The 21,310-nt window shown below is 41.9% G+C and overlaps 1 protein-coding gene across 2 annotated transcripts in view; it reads left to right on the top strand.

The window, feature by feature from the left end:
• The window catches only part of PLP1 (proteolipid protein 1), a 65,992-nt gene extending 46,060 nt beyond the window's left edge, over positions 1-19,932 (top strand). Inside the window, exon 7 of one of the 2 annotated variants that reach the window (XM_089663685.1) lies at positions 16,160-19,932. In XM_089663685.1, the coding sequence (XP_089519811.1) occupies positions 16,160-16,312 (153 nt within the window). In that variant the 3' untranslated portion in view covers positions 16,313-19,932. Of the gene's footprint in view, positions 1-5,559; positions 10,462-16,159 lie in introns of those variants that run through there. The other variant, XM_089663686.1, reaches the window with a different exon arrangement.
• Positions 19,933-21,310: the final 1,378 nt, after the last annotated feature.

Below are 21,310 nucleotides of genomic sequence, written 5' to 3'. Positions count from 1 at the left end.
TTCCTCCCAATGATACCAATGATGGGGCACTATTCCTCCCACTGACACCAATGATGGGGCACTATTCCTCCCACTGACACCAATGATGAGGCACTATTCCTCCCACTGACATCAATGATGGAGCACTATTTCTCCCACTGATACCAATGATGGGGCACTATTCCTCTCACTGACACCAATGATGGGGCACTATTCCTCCCACTGATACCAATGATGTGACGCTATTCCTCCCACTGATACCAATGATGGGGCACTATTCCCCCCACTGACACCAATGATGGGGCACTATTCCTCCCACTGACACCAATGATGGGACACTATTCCTCCCACTGACACCAATGATGGGACACTATTCCCCCCACTGACACCAATGATGGGGCACTATTCCTCCCACTGACACCAATGATGGGGCACTATTCCTCCCACTGACACCAATGATGGGGCACTATTCCTCCCACTGACACCAACGATGGGGCACTATTCCTCCCACTGACACCAATGATCGGGCACTATTCCGCCCACTGACACCAATGATGGGGCACTATTCCTCCCACTGACATCAATGATGGAGCACTATTTCTCCCACTGATACCAATGATGGGGCACTATTCCTCTCACTGACACCAATGATGGGGCACTATTCCTCCCACTGACACCAATGATGGGACACTATTCCTCCCACTGATACCAATGATGGGGCACTATTCCTCCCACTGATACCAATGATGGGGCACTATTGTTCCCATTGACACCAATGATGGGGCACTATTCCTCCCACTGACACCAATGATGGGGCACTATTCCTCCCACTGATACCAATGATGGGGCACTATTCCTCCCACTGACACCAATGATGGGGCACTATTCCTGCCACTGACACCAATGATGGGGCACTATTCCGCCCACTGACACCAATGATGGGGCACTATTCCTCCCACTGACACCAATGATGGGGCACTATTCCGCCCACTGACACCAATGATGGGGCACTATTCCTCCCACTGACATCAATGATGGAGCACTATTTCTCCCACTGATACCAATGATGGGGCACTATTCCTCTCACTGACACCAATGATGGGGCACTATTCCTCCCACTGATACCAATGATGGGATGCTATTCCTCCCACTGATACCAATGATGGGGCACTATTCCTCCCACTGATACCAATGATGGGGCACTATTCCTCCCACTGACACCAATGATGGGACAATATTGTTCCCACTGACACCAATGATGGGGCACTATTCCTCCCACTGACACCAATGATGGGGCACTATTCCTCCCACTGATACCAATGATGGGGCACTATTCCTCCCACTGATACCAATGATGGGGCACTATTCCTCCCACTGACACCAATGATGGGACACTATTCCTCCCACTGATACCAATGATGGGGCACTATTCCTCCCACTGATACCAATGATGGGGCACTATTGTTCCCACTGACACCAATGATGGGGCACTATTCCTCCCACTGACACCAATGATGGGGCACTATTCCTCCCACTGACACCAATGATGGGGCACTATTCCTCCCACTGATACCAATGATGGGGCACTATTCCTCCCACTGATACCAATGATGGGGCACTATTCCTCCCACTGACACCAATGATGGGGCACTATTCCTGCCACTGACACCAATGATGGGGCACTATTCCGCCCACTGACACCAATGATGGGGCACTATTCCTCCCACTGACACCAATGATGGGGCACTATTCCGCCCACTGACACCAATGATGGGGCACTATTCCTCCCACTGACATCAATGATGGAGCACTATTTCTCCCACTGATACCAATGATGGGGCACTATTCCTCTCACTGACACCAATGATGGGGCACTATTCCTCCCACTGATACCAATGATGGGATGCTATTCCTCCCACTGATACCAATGATGGGGCACTATTCCTCCCACTGATACCAATGATGGGGCACTATTCCTCCCACTGACACCAATGATGGGACACTATTGTTCCCACTGACACCAATGATGGGGCACTATTCCTCCCACTGACACCAATGATGGGGCACTATTCCTCCCACTGATACCAATGATGGGGCACTATTCCTCCCACTGATACCAATGATGGGGCACTATTCCTCCCACTGACACCAATGATGGGACACTATTCCTCCCACTGATACCAATGATGGGGCACTATTCCTCCCACTGATACCAATGATGGGGCACTATTGTTCCCACTGACACCAATGATGGGGCACTATTCCTCCCACTGACACCAATGATGGGGCACTATTCCTCCCACTGATACCAATGATGGGGCACTATTCCTCCCACTGATACCAATGATGGGACACACTTTGTTCAACAGTAGCAAGCCTTGACGAAGGGGAACCCTGTGAACTCCCAAGACAAGTTGACTTTTCATAATATAAGAGTCACAATAAAATTGAATCTGAATTTTTTATGTTCTTCCCTCAACGCTTTCCTCCTTGCATAGCCAGTCCCTACTTAAGCAAAGAGCCAACGTTTGGCCATCACATCTGGGGGAACTGTTTAAGGAGAACCATTCGCTCTACTCTACATTCCTTAAGACCTGAATGAGAACACCTACTGCTTTAGGAGACCCAATGTCCTACACAGGGGCGGACTGACAACCCATGGGCCCCCGGGCAATAGGGGATCATGGGGCCCTTGTGTCCTCACCCATACTCAAACCACACCCAATAAAGCCTATGAAAGGTACCAGGGGCATCTCATGGGGCCCCCTACTGACCCCGGGCCCTCGGGCAGTGCCTGAGAGCCCGAATGGTCAGCCCACCCCTGGTCCTACTTCACATGTGTCAAACACAAGGCCCGCAAGCTGAATATGGCCCCACTGGCCTTTTTTATATGTGCCTTGCACCTTTCCTGCACCTCTGGCCCACCTCTTCTTAGCAGAAGAGAGGAGGACAGAACTCCTCCACCAGATCCTGCACCTCTCCATGCAGCCACAGAGAGGATTCTGCCCCCCCCCCCCCCCAGCAGTTCCTGCACCTCCCCTTGTTTTTGCCTCCTCTGGTAAGGGGGTGCACTGTGATGTAAAGATGGGTGGGGGACTCTTGACATCTGATGTAAGGAGGGTAGGCTGCTCTGGACATCTGCCTATAATTATTAGAAGAATAATACAGTTCTGTGCCAGTTGAAAAGGAGGGTTCCACATAGCTGGTATCATCCACAAAAAACTTTATCGGAGACTGCTCAGACAGAACACCATAGCAGACATGTTCTGTCTGAGCAGTTTCCAATCAAGTTCCTTGTCGATGCAACCAGCGGTGTATGACCCTCATCATCTGCTGCAGGTCTGCACCTGCCCTTCACAGCTCAAGTCTCACTTTTTTACTGAAACCAGTAAAAATTTAATGCAAAGTCAATTATTTATATTATATTATATATTATTTATATTAGATTTTTTTATAACTTTTTTAACAATTTTTATTCTTAACTTTTTTTTAATAACATTTTTTAATATTATTTATATTATATTTTTTGATAACTTTTTTTAACAATTTTTATTCTTTTTTAACTTTTTTTTAAGAACTTTTTTTTAATATTATTTATATTATATTTTTTGATAACTTTTTTTAACAATTGTTATTCTTTTTTAACTTTTTTTTAATATTATTTATATTATATTTTTTGATAACTTTTTGTAACAATTTTTATTCTTTTTTAACTTTTTTTTTAATAACTTTTTAAATATTATTTATATTATATTTGTTGATAACTTTTGCTAACAATTTTTATTCTTTTTTTAACTTTTTTTTAATAACTTTTTTTTTTAATGGTTGAACTGGATGGACTTTTGTCTTTTTCAGCCAGAATAACTATGTAACTATGTAAAATTTAATTTATATAGTCTTAAAGATACAGCTGGCTCCTTCAGGGCAACCAATATGCTGATGCAGGCCACTATGAAAATGAGTGGGACACCCCTGTCCTACATCTTTCCTATGTGACTACAGTGGTCAGCAAGGGCTTGTTTTGAAGACTATATATGGGCCCTCGAACCCCTCGTGTATTGTATTGTTACTGTATTGTCTCATGTTCTGGCCCCCACTATAATGTACAGCGCTGAGCAAACCTTTTGGCGCTATATAAATACTGTATAATAATAATAATATATTGCTTAATATGAATATGTAAATATTTAAAAGTCCATAGCCTGGTCACAGTTATTCCTTAACCTCTTGCTGGCTTTGTAATGCATATGTACAGCAGCAGGGAGCGTGTGCCTTGGTCTTTGTTTATGATTGGTGTTCCCAATCTTTGACCACTGTGACAACCAATCACAGTGATCATGTGATTGGGATCTATCGTCCCTGGCAAAAAAAAAAAAACCCAGTTCAAGGTCCACCAAGAGGGGTTGAAATAAATGAAGGTGCAAGCAATGATGCCATTCATTTTTGAAGCATTACAATATGAAAAAGTGCATCGCTAATAAACAATGTGTCTGTACTATATCAGAGGCTGGCCACACCCTCAAATAGACAGTATGGAGTCCAAAGGAACAATGTCCAGTAATAATGACAAATGGATGAAATGGTGACTTTGTTACTCCCAGTGAGGCACTCGTCAGAACCGTGCAAGAAATATAAGAAATGCGCACTCACCAGATGCGCAATAAGTAAGCGCAATAATAAGAGCCAGAGGTCCCCTCTTATCCTGTGGAAGGTGCAGCTCACACTGGACAGGCTTTCCCACAATATTGGCGCCTTTAGAGATCTTCTCTACTGGTGGAAGCTGGCTGTAGTTTTGCAATCAGCTGTGGACACCAAGATCTGTGCTCAGGATCCTGCTTGTATCAGTGTCAGATGACAGTCCTTCTCACACTGATACAAGCAGGATCCAGAGCACAGATCTTGGTGTCCGCAGCTGATTGCAAAACTACAGCCAGCTTCCACCAGTAGAGAAGATCTCTAAAGGCGCCAATATTGTGGGAAAGCCTGTCCAGTGTGAGCTGCACCTTCCACAGGATAACAGGGGACCTCTGGCTCTTATTATTGCGCATCTGGTGAGTGTGCATTTCTTATATTTCCTGCATGGTTCTGACGAGTGCCTCACTGGGAGTAACAAAGTCACCATTTCATCCATTTGTCATTATTACTGGACATCGTTCCTTTGGACTCCATACTGTCTATTTGAGGGTGTGGCCAGCCTCTGATATAGTACAGACACATTGTTTATTAGCGCTGCACTTTTTCATATTGTATATACTAGAGAGGTTATACGGTTTCCATTAGTGTATCAGCTGCTTATGTTCTCATTATTTTAGCGCTCGCTGAACCACCTTTATATTATTTTTGAAGCATTGTATCAATATTGTAAGTCAGCAGGCAGTAGGTGCTCTCAACGGGGGCCTACAACAGGTGGAATGTTCCAATGTGGTTTAATCAATGTCAACGCTTCGGCATGGGGCATGGCCCGCCTTTCTCAAGACGATTATACAATATTGTAAGACAGGATATATTATATATTATATAACAGACAAAACATTGCTGCTTACACATTGTGTGTTCTCTCTTCTGTATGTTCCTTTGCAGCTCACTTATATGATAGGGGCAGCTTTCAACTATGCTGTGCTTCGAGTTACTGGCCAGGCCGGCCGTTCAAAGTTTTAAACTCCAAGCTGGGGACTAAAGTAAAAAAAAAAAACTGTCGTCATATTATGTTCATAATATCTTCTTTTTAATTCCTGTCTTTTTAATGGACTCATAATAATATGGATAGCGGTTTTCATAGCTGGTCTGCCCTTTGTATCCAGCTTCCAACGTCCTAACGACGTAGATAAATTCCACCTCTACCGTGAAGCGCTGTATTGATGTTTTTTCGACTCACTGAAGCAATGGACACAATTTTGCTTGTTGTAGATTAGGATGTAATGGGTAAAAGTTGGTAGAGTTGACTTCCAAGTATTTATTTATTTAAGAAATGTGCCTAAAAGTCTATGATATACAGAAGCTAAGTGTTTCTTGTTCCAGGTTCAGGTGTTGATACGAGCATGTCAAGCAATACATGTATTATATTTACTGAAACATATATATTACAACACTTGAATGGGTCATCTTAATAGCTAATCTTCCATAATAATCATTATTAGTTCACATACTCTTTAGAATAGTCTACAAGAACCCTTCATTTTAAAAAGACCCTTAGCTACCCAAGCAAAATACTTCTAAATCTTATTTCATTTCGCAATATCAAAAACAACTTCGAACTCCAACAACATTTAAGATATTTTTAGGACCGCTTCCCAAAATGAATCGGACAACCGCCCCTTTAGCCTAGCCTGTGCTTTCTACTGACCATTTTCAATCAAAGATTCATGAGAAATGCTTAAAGCCCCCTTTTTGTCCTAGGCTTGGACTACATTGTAGATTGCTATAGCTCCAACCCATTGTTGCATTTAACCTTTACTATTCTAACCCTTCTGCTTTTTGCTTGTATACAGCTAGTTTCTCTACAATATCTTAAGAAAAAAATATTAATTTCAAATGAAATATAATTGGAAAAGTTCTTCCTATTTTGTAATGCTCTTAAAGCCCAACTGGATGTTCAGTTTAAATCAATTACATGCATTCCAGGTGTGTAAAGTCCTTTTGTAGCTACAGCTTGAGTATAAAAGCTTGTCCCCTGCCAGCATGCTATAGAGAGAGGGACCCTAATGGTGCAAAACTAATGGGAATACTAAGCTTTATAGTCTTGTAGAAACCATCTGGTTGGATAACGCCTTGGGTTTTCACTGTTGACCTCATTCTAAAAGTGCTAGTTGCCTGAATGTCTGGTTGGAAAACTTTTCGAGTTTTCACTGTTGACCTCATTCTAAAACTGCTAGTTGCCTGAATGAGAACCTTTTGGGTTTTCACTGTTGACCTCATCCTAAAACTGCTAGTTGCCTGAATGTCTGGTTGGAGAACCTTTGGGTTTTCACTGTTGACCTCATTCTAAAACTGCTAGTTGCCTGAATGAGAACCTTTTGGGTTTTCACTGTTGACCTCATTCTAAAACTGCTAGTCTGGTTGGAGAACTTTTCGAGTTTTCACTGTTGACCTCATTCTAAAACTGCTAGTTGCCTGAATGTCTGGTTGGAGAACTTTTCGAGTTTTCACTGTTGACCTCATTTTAAAATTGCTAGTTGCCTGAATGTCTGGTATGAGAACCTTTTGGGTTTTCACTGTTGACCTCATTCTAAAACTGCTAGTTGCCTGAATGTCTGGTTGGAGAACCTTTCAAGTTTTCACTGTTGACCTCATTCTAAAATTGCTAGTTGCCTGAATGTCATACAGGCTTCAGTATTTACTAACCTGGATCAAGTATGCAGTTAATGACATTCACTGACTTGTTCCAGGTGTCATTGACATAGAAAGTCAGGCAACCGGCATTTCAGAAGAAAGTCAGCAATGATAGCCTACGTGTTTCTCTAAATTCAGAATTTATATAAAACAAACTTGGCATAGTAATACCCCCCAATTTTAAAAAGACTACAAAAAAAATCTTTAAAAAATATATATTTAAAGAAAAAAGTACTTACCTTGGGCTCCAGCTTCTGGCTGCATCCTGAACACACTGATGATGTCACTGTTCCTCAATGCTACCTCCTGGTAAATTTGGGTTCTTGAAATCCTATGAGAACGTGCTACTCAATGGTGATGGGGAGAATTCTCATGAGATTCCAACTACCCAACTTTGCCTACTGGCATCACCGGCGCCTTCAGAAAGCAACCAGCATCTGATTTATGCATTTGATTCATTTTGATTTTACTTTAATGATTTCTATTTGGTGGTTGGGGGGAGGGGCTCTTAGATAAAGAAGACCTTGCATTTTACTTTTCCAATAACCCCCATTCATGGTTTTCCTAAGGCGCACTTAGTAGAATATTTTTATGATAAATGGTATAACCAAGTATATTCATATACTTTTCCATCACAGGGGAGGGATATGAAACAAATGCCTAAAGAAAAATTATACTGTTTTCTGAATGCCATAAAGTCCTAGGATACTAATCGCCCCCTAAATATGGAGAGTATCAAGGTGCATTAGCCATAGTGGTATGAAAAAAAAATGTAGGAGATACCTTCCACTTGCTGTATGAATATATTGGGGGAGCCAAATTTCATTTTCATTAAGTCATACCTAAAGAAAAAAACCAAGTGTTTTTGAAAGTTTGCACCCCAACATATTCAGTAACCCAATGAAAAGATACTCTCCTATCCATTATGGTCTGATAGGTAACAAATACAAGAAAATTTTGGAACTCTACATCGTAACAACCTAAATGGCCTAAATTATATTTCTTACATTTTTATAAATACATTTTAAAATATCATTTTGCACAGTTTTTGGTCTAAATTAGACTGAGCAATCCATATATAGAATTATTTAATGTAAATTCCAGTTTTAAAAAATTAGAGAAAAGCAACGCATATGTCATAAATTAAATCAGCATAGCCAATATTTGAAGGAATGAATGTAAATGGTCCAGATAATAATGCTACTGCTCAGATTAAAATTATGATACTTTTTATTTTTTACGTGAGCAGGCCTTCTCTATATCTGGTATAACACCTTTAAATCTGGATTCCTGTCAACTTTCATTTTCTATTAGATCTCTATGGCCATCTCCTTGTTGACTTCAACCCTTCTTTAATCTTCTCCTTGTTGACCTCAACCCTTCTTTAATCTATCTGGTATAACATCTTTAAAGCTGAACTCCCGTGAACATTAATTTTCTATTAGTTCTCTATGGCCATCTCCTTGTTGACTTCAACCCTTCTTAAATCTTCTCCTTGTTGACCTCAACCCTTCTTTAGTCTATCTGGTATAACATCTTTAAAGCTGGACTCCCGTCAACATTCATTTTCTATTAGTTCTCTATGGCCATCTCCTTGTTGACTTCAACCCTTCTTAAATCTTTTCTTTGTTGACCTCAACCCTTCTTTAGTCTATCTGGTATAACATCTTTAAAGCTGGACTCCCGTGAACATTAATTTTCTTTTAGTTCTCTATGGTCATCTCCTTGTTGACTTCAACCCTTCTTAAATCTTTTCTTTGTTGACCTCAACCCTTCTTTAGTCTATCTGGTATAACATCTTTAAAGCTGGACTCCCGTGAACATTAATTTTCTTTTAGTTCTCTATGGTCATCTCCTTGTTGACTTCAACCCTTCTTAAATCTTTTCTTTGTTCACCTCAACCCTTCTTTAATCTATCTGGTATAACATCTTTAAAGCTGAACTCCAGTCAACATTAATTTTCTATTAGTTCTCTATGGTCATCTCCTTGTTGACTTCAACCCTTCTTAAATCTTCTCCTTGTTGACCTCAACCCTTCTTAAATCTTTTCTTTGTTCACCTCTACCCTTCTTTAATCTATCTAGTATAACATCTTTAAAGCTGAACTCCAGTCAACATTAATTTTCGATTAGTTCTCTATGGCCATCTCCTTGTTGACTTCAACCCTTCTTAAATCTTCTCCTTGTTGACCTCAACCCTTCTTTAGTCTTCTCAGTGTTGCCTAGCTTGTAGATGAATTCATCCACCCTTATTGCAGAGGTGGCACGGTTGACCAGTCACCATTGTTCTCTGACCTTAAGCAGGGCAACCGGTCATGGAATAGCCCCCACCTTGTGCCTTTCAGAAGACATTTCTAACTAGAGTTGGTGGATCCTCTGGTCTATGAGTGGCCCATGGATGCCCATTCACTTTGATGGACAGTATATGAAATGCATTTCATTAAGGAAAGTTTGGGAGAAGAATGATCCTGGAGTTCAGCTTTAACTACTTCCAGAGGTCTCCTTTTTATAATTCTGTAGACTAATACAGCGGACACATTGGGCAGACAGAGAGGTAGGTACTCCTAGCATAATCTAGACATAAAATACAGGGGACAGACTTGGGACTAGGACTCTCCATATCGGAGATGAGCCCTACACTATTAATTCCCCTTCCACTAACCGGCTTGCAATACATGAGCTTGTTATATCCTTGTGTTTAGGGAAGGCATTTAAACTGTTATGCAATGTATTCCCCATAGTGGACCTCAAAATGTATAATAACTGTAATAGGCATCATCAAGTCTAGTACATAACAGCATCAACTAATAGAAAAACCAAACTGCCTTCTTCTATAATCAGTAGATTGGCAGAATCTAATGTGTCGTATAAAATGCATTGATAACATCCGACAGTTAAATGTCCTCACTAGGGGCTTCCAAATGGTGCTCAACCCAAATGTGAGCTTATCTGTATGTGTAAGTATAATGCATAAATCTATATACACATACCACCCGACACAAATCCAAAGGTCTCGGTCCATCAGGAATTTGTGTCAGGCATTTTATTTTTTTCCGCTTTTATTATTTGATTTATGGTTTTGCTTGCTGTGAATCGCTAATTGTGAAATGTAAAAGTTTTAAAAACAATATTAAATTTTTTCATGGTTATTTTAGCTGTGTCTCTATGGGTGAATTTATTACAATGTTACAATTAATAAATGACATGAAGATTCAGGCAGAGAATGTACAGTTAGTAGGGAATCACAAATGAGTTAGACCAGGAAAATATGAATTGAAGCCCAGCTGAGGTCTGGCTTTATATTCAAGATATAACTAGACGGTACAAGAAAACATATTATATGTTATTGTTGTTTTTATGTTTTTTTCCCCTCTGACAGTAACATAAAATGTTAAGATTTGTTCAACATGCTGTAGAGAAGGAATTTGTATGGAAGCAGTGGTCTCTCTGCAGGATCAGAGCCAGATCTGGCCTATATGATCTGGGGGTGCAGTAAAAAAAAAAATTAGTCTGTCATTAGATTAGGGCCTGTGCCCCTTATAGCAGATGTCCCTATTAGAGACCCACTTTGCAACAGGGTCCCCATCAGAATGCCCCATTACATCAGAGTACCCAACAGAGTGCCCCATTACATCAGGGTCCCCATCAGAGTGCCCCCTTACATCAGAGTACCCAACAGAGTGCCCCATTACATCAGGGTCCCCATCAGAGTGCCTCCTTACATCAGGGTCCCCATCAGAGTGCCCCATTACATCAGGGTCCCCATCAGAGTGCCCCATTACATCAGGGTCCCCATCAGAGTGCCTCCTTACATCAGGGTCCCCAACATAGTGCCTCCTTACATCAGGGTCCCCAACAGAGTGCCTCCTTACATCAGGGTCCCCATCAGAGTGCCCCATTACATCAGGGTCCCCATCAGAGTGCCCCATTACATCAGGGTCCCCAACAGAGTGCCTCCTTACATCAGGGTCCCCATCAGAGTGCCCCATTACATCAGGGTCCCCAACAGAGTGCCTCCTCACATCAGGGTCCCCAACAGAGTGCCCCCTTACATCAATGTCCCCAACAGAGTGCCTCCTTACATCAATGTCCCCAACAGAGTGCCCCCTTACATCAGTGTCCCCAACAGAGTGCCTCCTTACATCAGGGTCCCCAACAGAGTGCCTCCTTACATCAGGGTCCCCATCAGAGTGCCTCCTTACATCAGGGTCCCCATCAGAGTGCCCCCTTACATCAGGTTCCCCAACAGAGTGCCTCCGTACATCAGGTATCCCCCATCAGAGTGCTTCCTTTCATCAAGGTCCCCATCAGAGTGCCCCATTACATCAGAGCCCCCAACAGAGTGCCTTCTTACATCAGAGTCCCCATCAGAGTGTCCCTTTAAATCAGGGTCCCCATCAGAGTGCCCCCTTACATCAGGGTCCCCATCAGAGTGCCCCATTACATCAGAGCCCCCAACAGAGTGCCTTCTTACATCAGAGTCCCCATCAGAGTGTCCCTTTAAATCAGGGTCCTCATCAGAGTGCCTCCTTACATCAAGGTCCCCATCAGAGTGCCCCATTACATCAGAGTCCCCATCAGAGTGTCCCTTTAAATCAGGGTCCTCTTTAGAGTGCCCCCTTTACATCAGGGTCCCCAACAAAGTGCCCCCTTTACACCAAGGTCCCCAACAGAGTGCCCCCTTACATTAGGGTTCCCACCATAGTTCCCCCTTACATCAATTGTCACCATCAGAGTGCCCCTTATATATGATCAGTTATCCCCATCATAGTTCCCCCATCACCGTGCCCCATTACATGGATTGTCCCCATCAGAGTGCCTCCTTATATCAAATGTCTGCATAAGACTGGCTAATGGATCAGTGGATGAACTCTCAGACAGCACGGCTATAATATGGAGGGGCACAGCCCACCCCAGCACCTCCCTAGACTTGGCCCTGTACAGGGGTCTATCTTGTCCCATGCTGGGTCATAGCTCAGGGGCGGACTGACAACTCATGGTGCCCCTGAGTCCTCGCCCACGCCCAAAAAAGCCTATGAAAAAGCCAATGAAAGGTACCAGGGGCATCTAATTGCGCCCCCTACTGACCCCGGGCCCTCGGGCAGTGCCCGAGTGCTCGAATGGTCAGTCCGCCCCTATCATAGCTAGAGTTCTCCAAACAGCAAGGAGTGTGTGCTTTGCTGATTTCACAGCTCTATGGACACATTCAAGCCCTGGTTGAAGCATAGCTCCAGACAAAGGGCTAAAAATATTCAAAAATTTAGATTCTTAGGTATGCAATTCTGTTCAGTTCACCCTCCTGAAACACACACCTGACAAGCCTGCATGTTCAGTAGACTATGAAGAAGCCGAATCCTACTTCTGAGATCCTGCTTGTGCTCTTGTCCTGCGAGCGAACAACGATTCAGCTCCCACTGCCTGAAACACGTCATGCTGGCGGTATTGTATGACACAATGGTTGATACCTTACCACTCCTTATCTGATTTCTGCTGTGCCGGGGATTCTTGGGGTGATAATACAGTAACAGGTTTTGTTGATTATGTGTTAGAGAAGACACTGGTAGCTTGTGATGAGGCAGAACAATGTTTTACTTGTGTGGCTTAAGTTGCAAACATACAACACATTTCAGCAGACATCTTGGTTTTGAAGAGAGGAAGAGAAGAATAGGAAGAGAGAGAACCAACAAGTTTTACACATATGCACAACTAGTAACCTTAGTGTACAGTGCCATCTACTGGTCAAGTGATATTAACACACAATACTATATAGTACATGCTGTTGTATCTCCAACAGGTTTAAACCAGGGGTGGGCAAACTTTTTGACTTGAGGGCCGCAATCGGTTCATATCTTGGACCCGGGGGCCGGACCAAGAGTAGATGAATGATGTGTATGTGTCATCCATAGTAAGTATAGTAATATTCCCCCATAGTAAGCATAGTAATTAATCCCCCATATAGTAATTCATCCCCCATAGTAATTCATCCCCCATATAGTAATTCATCCCCCATAGTAATTCATCCCCCCTATAGTAATTCATCCCCCATAGTAATTAATCCCCCATAGTAATTCATCCCCCATATAGTAATTCATCCCCCCTATAGTAATTCATCCCCCATATAGTAATTCATCCCCCATAGTAATTAATCCCCCATAGTAATTCATCCCCCATATAGTAATTCATCCCCCATAGTAATTCATCCCCCATATAGTAATTCATCCCCCATAGTAATTCATCCCCCATATAGTAATTCATTCCCCATATTAATTCATCCCCCATATAGTAATTCATCCCCCATAGTAATTCATCCCCCATATAGTAATTCATCCCCCATAGTAATTCATCCCCCATATAGTAATTCATCCCCCATATAGTAATTCATCCCCCATAGTAATTCATCCCCCATATAGTAATTCATTCCCCATATTAATTCATCCCTCATATAGTATTTCATCCCCCACAGTACTATTCCCCCCCAAGTAGTAAGCCAAGTCCCCCCTGTGTCAATTCACTTACCTTTGCTCCGCGCGTTCCTCTCGCCGTGTTCCCGCGCCGTTCCGGTCTTCAGGGCGGACTGTGAGAGGAGCCTAGCTCCCCTCACGTTCCTCACGCTGCCCCGCCTACACACATTCTGACAGCCGATGTTTGCCACGCTTCGCGGGCCGGATTAAAAGGTCTGCCGGGCCGTATACGGCCCGCGGGCCGTAGTTTGCCCATTGCTGGTTTAAACTATTGTTTATGGGTCAGTTGAGATTTTGCTGACCTGCACTAGGGAGGTATGTTCCAAATATGCATCAAAAGCTGGAAGACATTGTGCATAGACAGCTGAATTCCAGACAGATACTAAAATCACAAGGAATTAAGTTATTTAATTAATTAATTAATTAATTAAATAAATAAATAAAAAAGTAAATCTGTTTTTAATTGCTACATGAATTTGACTCAGTAATGGTCTACTGCAATCCCTGCACAGCAACACTCAGACTGGGAGAGGGATGTGGCAGCACAGGCATGCTGCATTCACATGGACTTGTAGGGAACATACAGGCGTACCTCGATTTACTCTTTACTTTTTACTCGGTTTACTTTTTTCCCAATACGAACGGATTAATTGGTTTTCAATGCATTTACGAGTTTTTTTTTAATCATGTCCCTGTACAGTATTTATGCCTTTACAGTGCACTTTATAAAGAGTTTTAAACAGATAAGACTTTTTTTCTGACCTCTGGAACGGATGAATTGGTTTTTAATGCATTTACAAATTTTTTTTTAAACAGATAAGATTTTTATGACTTTTTTCTGACCTCCGGAATGGATTAATTGGCTTTCAATGCATTTACCAACTAATTTTTAATCATCTCCCTGTACAGCATTTATGCCTTTAAAGTGCACTTTATAAAGAGTTTTAAACAGATAAGACTTTTTTTCTGACCTCCGGAACGGATTAATTGGTTTTTAATGCATTTAAAAATTTTTTTTAAACAGATAAGACTTTTTTTCTGACCTCCGGAACAGATGAATTGGTTTTTAATGCATTTACAAATTTTTTTTTAAATTATGTCCCTGTACAGTATTTATGCCTTTAAAGTGCACTTTATAAAGAGTTTTAAACAGATAAGACTTTTTTCTGACCTCTGGAACAGATTAATTGGTTTTTAATACATTTACAAATTTTTTTTTAAACAGATAAGATTTTTTTTTTACTTTTTTCTGACCTCCGGAATGGATTAATTGGTTTTTAATGCATTTTCAAATTTTTTTAAAATCATGTCCCTGTACAGTATTTATGCCTTTAAAGTGCACTTTATAAAGAGTTTTAAACAGATAAGACTTTTTTCTGACCTCCGGAACAGATTAATTGGTTTTTAATGCATTTCCAAATTTTTTTTTAAACAGATAAGATTTTTTTTACTTTTTTTTGACCTCCAGAACGGATTAATTGGTTTTCAATGCATTTACGAATTAATTTTTAATCATGTCCCTGTACAGTATTTATGCCTTTAAAGAGCACTTTATAAAGAGTTTTGAACAGATAAGACTTTCTTTGACTTTTTTCTGACCTCCGGAATAGATTAATTGGTTTTCAGTTCATTTACCAATTAATTTTTAATCATGTCCCCGTACAGTATTTATGCCTTTAAATTGCACTTTATAAAGAGTTTTAAACAGATAAGACTTTTTTTTTCTGACCTCCGGAACGGAGTGGAGAATGGTGTCTCGTAAAGATGTTGGCACCATTCTTTGCATCAGTCTCTTGTGAGTCCAGGGCAGCTAGAAGCCACGCTCCCAGGGGTTTGGTTCTTGATGCCCTGCTGTACAGGAACAGGAATTCAGTTTTAATCATGTCCCTGTACAGTATTTATGCCTTTAAATTGCATTTTATAAAGAGTTTTAAACAGATAAGACTTTTTTTTCTGACCTCCGGAACGGAGTGGAGAATGGTGTCTCGTAAAGATGTTGGCACCATTCTTTGCATCAGTCTCTTGTGAGTCCAGGGCAGCTAGAAGCCACGCTCCCAGGGGTTTGGTTCTTGATGCCCTGCTGTACAGGAACAGGAATTGGATTGAATTATGGTGGGTCATTCAACCGGTGAGAGGACCAGTGGCTGGGTTTGGAGGAGGACGAAGAGTGCAGTCCTGGAGTGTGGAGAGGGTGAGTATTGCTTTTGGACTTTTTCTAAAACAAAAAAAAAAGGAAAGGGGACATTTTTTAAAAAATATTTGGAGTTGGGCTTTAAGTGTTTCTTCCAGGACCTCCAGTTTAGGCACCATTAAAATGAACATAAAAAAAAAAAGCGTTTTGTTAGGAATTTTTGAACCCAAAGGCAGACACCGGTCTCCCTTTTCTTTCAGATTAACGCCCTCATGTGTCTGTCGGCCAACAGGGTATATCATCAACAAGCATTTGAGGCTGGAAAAAGGCGGGAGACTCCACATGCTGAGAGCTCAGAACTTACTGAGATTCTTCCGGAGCTCCCACAACGAAGCGCAGAGAACCTGGTATAAAAGCGCCTTTGTTTGGGGTGTTCCAGGTTGGGAGCATGCATTTTATTGTCAGCTGTATTCGATAGGAACATTTCATTTGTCATATGGCAGTTGTATTGATGTTGTCAGTTCTATTATTCATTTATTATTATTTTTTAAAGGTTATTGATCTTCTTTTTTTTTATGACAAAGGTTTCATCCGTTAGCCCTGTTCTCAGTGGAAATGAATTGAAATGGAATGATCTGATACTAAACCGACCTTTCTACAAAACACATTGCTCTTTTATTGTACATTGGAAAACCAACATGGGAATTCAAACTTTCTTGATATATAACATAAACAAAGTTCCTGTTCAAATACACTTTTCTTTTTATACAGAAAGGACTAGAAAGGAATTGCAGCCATGGGTTCGAGGGCTTCGCTGGGGCTCGTCCAATATCCTATCTCCAGGTTGCCATGCAAAGGCAAGCCACACTGCACATCTGCTGGTACTAAAAAAGAGCTTTATTGTTCAAGGTTGTTCACATCCCCCAAACGCCTAAGAACTTGCCCACATAATATGTGTAGGGAAAGGGCTCTTGCGAGATGTAGTTCTGGTGCCTACCTCAAAAGGAACTGAGCTTAAAGAGAATGTTGAGACATACATTAGAGGGGGCTTTCTCAAACTTACCCCCAGAGGAGCCCCTAAAATACTGTTCAGGTCCTAAAGAATGCCTAGTTAAACCCAGGGGCGGACTGACAACTCATGGGGCCCCCGGGTAATAGGGGATCATGGGGCCCCTGTGTCCTTGCCCCCACTCAAAAAAGCCTATAAAAAAGGTACCAGGGGCATTTCATGGGGCCATCTACTGGCCCCGGGCCCTCGGGCAGTGCCCGAGTGCTCGAATGGTCAGTCCGGCTCTGGTTAAACCAATTCATCATGGTTCCCCCTTACATTGGAGGTCAGTGGGAAGAATGCTCCTTATATTAGTGATCAGTCGGAAGAATGCTCCTTACATTGGTGGTCAGTGGGAAAATTGCACGTTATACTGGTGGTCATTGGGAAGAATGTTCCTTACATTGGTGGTCATTGGGAAGAATGTCCCTTACATTGGTGGTCAGTGGGAAAAATGCCCCTTATGTTGGTGGTCAGTGAGAAGAATGTCCCTACATTGGTGATCAGTAGTAAGAATGTCCCTTACATTGGGGGTCAGTGGGAAGAATGTCCCTTACATTGGTGGTCAGTGGGAAGAATGTTCCTTACATTGGTGGTCAGTGGGAAGAATGTCCCTTACATTGGGGATCAGTGGGAAGAATGCCCCTTACATTGGTGGTCAGTGGGAAGAATGTCGCTTACATTGGTGGTCAGTGGGAAGAATGTCCCTTACATTGGTGATCAGTGGGAAGAATGCCCCTCACATTGGTGGTCAGTGGGAAGAATGCTCCTCACATTGGTGATCAGTGGGAAGAATGTTCCTTACATTGGTGATCAGTGGGAAGAATGTTCCTTACATTGGTGGTCAGTGGGAAGAATGTCCCTTACATTGGTGATCAGTGGGAAGAATGTCTCTTACATTGGTGATCAGTGGAAAGAATGTTCCTTACATTGGTGGTCATTGGGAAGAATGCCCCTTACATTGGTGGTCAGTGGGAAGAATGTCCCTTACATTGGTGGTCAGTGGGAAGAATGTTCCTTACATTGGTGGTCAGTGGGAAGAATGTCCCTTACATTGGTGGTCAGTGGGAAGAATGCTCCTTACATTGGTGATCAGTGGGAAGAATGCTCCTTACATTGGTGATCAGTGGGAAGAATGTCCCTTACATTGGGGATCAGTGGGAAGAATGTCCCTTACATTGGTGATCAGTGGGAAGAATGTCCCTTACATTGGTGATCAGTGGGAAGAATGTTCCTTACATTGGTGATCAGTGGGAAGAATGTTCCTTACATTGGTGATCAGTGGGAAGAATGTTCCTTACATTGGTGGTCAGTGGGAAGAATGTCCCTTACATTGGTGATCAGTGGGAAGAATGTCTCTTACATTGGTGATCAGTGGGAAGAATGTTCCTTACATTGGTGGTCATTGGGAAGAATGCCCCTTACATTGGTGGTCAGTGGGAAGAATGTCCCTTACATTGGTGGTCAGTGGGAAGAATGTTCCTTACATTGGTGGTCAGTGGGAAGAATGTCCCTTACATTGGTGGTCAGTGGGAAGAATGCTCCTTACATTGGTGATCAGTGGGAAGAATGCTCCTTACATTGGTGATCAGTGGGAAGAATGTCCCTTACATTGGGGATCAGTGGGAAGAATGTCCCTTACATTGGTGATCAGTGGGAAGAATGTCCCTTACATTGGTGATCAGTGGGAAGAATGTTCCTTACATTGGTGGTCAGTGGGAAGAATGCCCCTTACATTGGGGATCAGTGGGAAGAATGTCCCTTACATTGGTGGTCAGTGGGAAGAATGTCCCTTACATTGGTGATCAGTGGGAAGAATGTCCCTTACATTGGTGATCAGTGGGAAGAATGTTCCTTACATTGGTGGTCAGTGGGAAGAATGTCCCTTACATTAATGGTCAGTGGGAAGAATGTTCCTTACATTGGTGGTCAGTGGGAAGAATGTCCCTTACATTGGGGGTCATTGGGAAGAATGTTCCTTACATTGGTGGTTAGTGGGAAGAGTGCACTATACATTGGTGGTCATGCTACTGGCTCGGTCATGTGTTGGCCCTAGACTTTTGCAGGCACATCAAATATGAGGTCACTCAGCCACAGCTAAAGGAATCCCTAGCAAACTCTGAAAGAACCCTAAGATTCCACTGAACGCTGGATGAAGAATGGCTATGCTAGGGAGAAAGCAAGAGGCTGGGGGTAAATGTAGGCAAGTCCTGGACATACCTTTTAAGTCCTATTTTTTTTTATAGGTCAGACACTACAGAAATAAGTCTGGTGATGTGTGTGAACCACCTAGAACAATTATACTTTGTTGAACACCAATAGATGTAGCCTGCAGCTTGACTTTATATTGCTTCCCTGAAAGCCTAGTCTACAATTTGCAGTGGTATTTATACTTTGTATATCAATGCGGAATATAAATCACATCCAGAATTCTAAATAACATGAGAAACATTTGGAATAATAAATATTGGGCGTTGAAGGGATGATCCACTAGGTCAACTGGTCAGAGGTAACCTCCATTGTCTTTTAATGCTGGCAGTCACCAGACTTTTTCATTCTTACAGTTGAATCCAAATGTTTGAACCCAACCCAATGGCCAAAAAGCCGTGAGCGGAGCGGCTTTTCTAATTTACCAAATGTAGATTATTTCCTCAGCCCAGGCACATTTCATCATTAAACCTGATGTATCCAAAAATGTTCTTTTATTTTTTTGTTTGAATAAATACTTTTGGACTGTATTACAACCAGGAGTTCCTTGATTCTTCTTCCATGCTGATGGTATTAACCAAAGATGTGTTCTCCCTACAAATATTAAGCTGAAGTTCCCTTTGTGTTAAAAAGGGGCTCACACTAACCCGCTGCTGTGTTCCCGATCTTCAAACTTCAACTGTGTGATGTAGAATATTAAAACTTTTAATGTGGAATTTTCAAAATGTATGAATAAATTTCTTGTCACAATACCTGACAATATGATTTTTCCAAAAATGTGTATTTTGTGTTATTTAATAATAAAGAGCGATCCTTGAGCTTCATTTCCGGAAACGCTGGCTAGGCTGAGATGGTGGCTTCAGTCTGCTGCAGGCAGGAAGAAGCATTTCTTTAGTCTCCTTTCTGTTCAGATTGTAACTTTGTAGCAATTAACAAGGGAAGATTCACTCTGTTTAAACTGACAACCATTGTGATGAACAATAAATAATCAGGAATGAAGAGGAAATCGTTTAAATAGGACACTTGCCCCTGTGAATTCACTTACTTTGGCCATAGATCTTAACCACTTCCAGACCGGACACTTTTACCCCCTTCCTGACCAGGGCAATTTTCAGCTTTCAGCGCTATCACACTTTGAATGACAATTGCGCGGTCATGCAACACTGTACCCATATGAATTTTTTACCATTTTTTTGAGACAGATAAAGCTTTATTTTTGTGGTATTTCTTCACTGCTGGGATTTTAATTTTTTTTGCTATATAAATAAAAAAGTCCAAAAATTTTGAAAAAAAGTGTTTTTTTTAATAAAATTTTGCAAATAAATAATATTTCATCATAAATCTTTGCCAAAATTTGCCAATAAATCTTTATTCCGTTATCTTTTTAGTAAAAAAAAAAAATCCAAATTAGTTTATAACCAAAAATTATAATTTTTAAACATTTTTTTTTACATTTTTATTTTTTTATATTCTTATTTTTTTTTTTACATACTGTCACCCTAGCAGTACAGTGTCACCATGGTGACACTGTACTACTTGTTGGGGGTTGGGGGATTTTTTTTACACTGATTGCTTTTACACCCATATAGGATGTAAAAGTAATCATTTCTCTTTCTCTCTGTGTGCATTCTTGCACTCATTGAGAAGTACTGAGTGAGCTGTGATTGGTCACAGATTGTCACATGGTACAGGGCTGTTGTGAATAGCCTTGTACCATGTGACCTCTGTGATCATTCACAGACTTCACACGTAGTAAGCAATGATGTCACAAGTGACATCTTGCTTACTACTTTGCATGCGATCACTGATTGGCCAATCAGTGATCACATGATCGGGACCTCGTACAGAGGTCCCGTCCGACGATCGGTGTTTCACTGTGTCTGGAGGACACAGCGGGCACCGGATCGCGGTGCTGCTCGCTCCCAGGGAGCGTTCACAAGCAGGGTGCGGGTAGGCCGTTTATAAACAGCCACCCGACCCTGCAGTGCCACCGTCCGGCCGTTTCCATGCAACGGCCGGTCGGAAAGTGGTTAAAGTATAACTAAAGGCAAAAATTTTTTTTTAGTTTTGGACAGAGTTGAATGGGACTAGAACCCTTCGCAGTTGTTATTGCTGTCTATGACTCCATTAACCACTTCCAGTCCGGACACTTTCA

This window comes from Staurois parvus, unplaced genomic scaffold (assembly GCF_062004578.1).
Source record: "Staurois parvus isolate SC_StPar_1 unplaced genomic scaffold, SC_StPar_1.0 ptg001748l, whole genome shotgun sequence".
In the NCBI taxonomy this organism is placed as follows: Eukaryota; Metazoa; Chordata; class Amphibia; order Anura; family Ranidae; genus Staurois; species Staurois parvus.
This window is presented reverse-complemented; position numbering and strand designations above follow the sequence as displayed.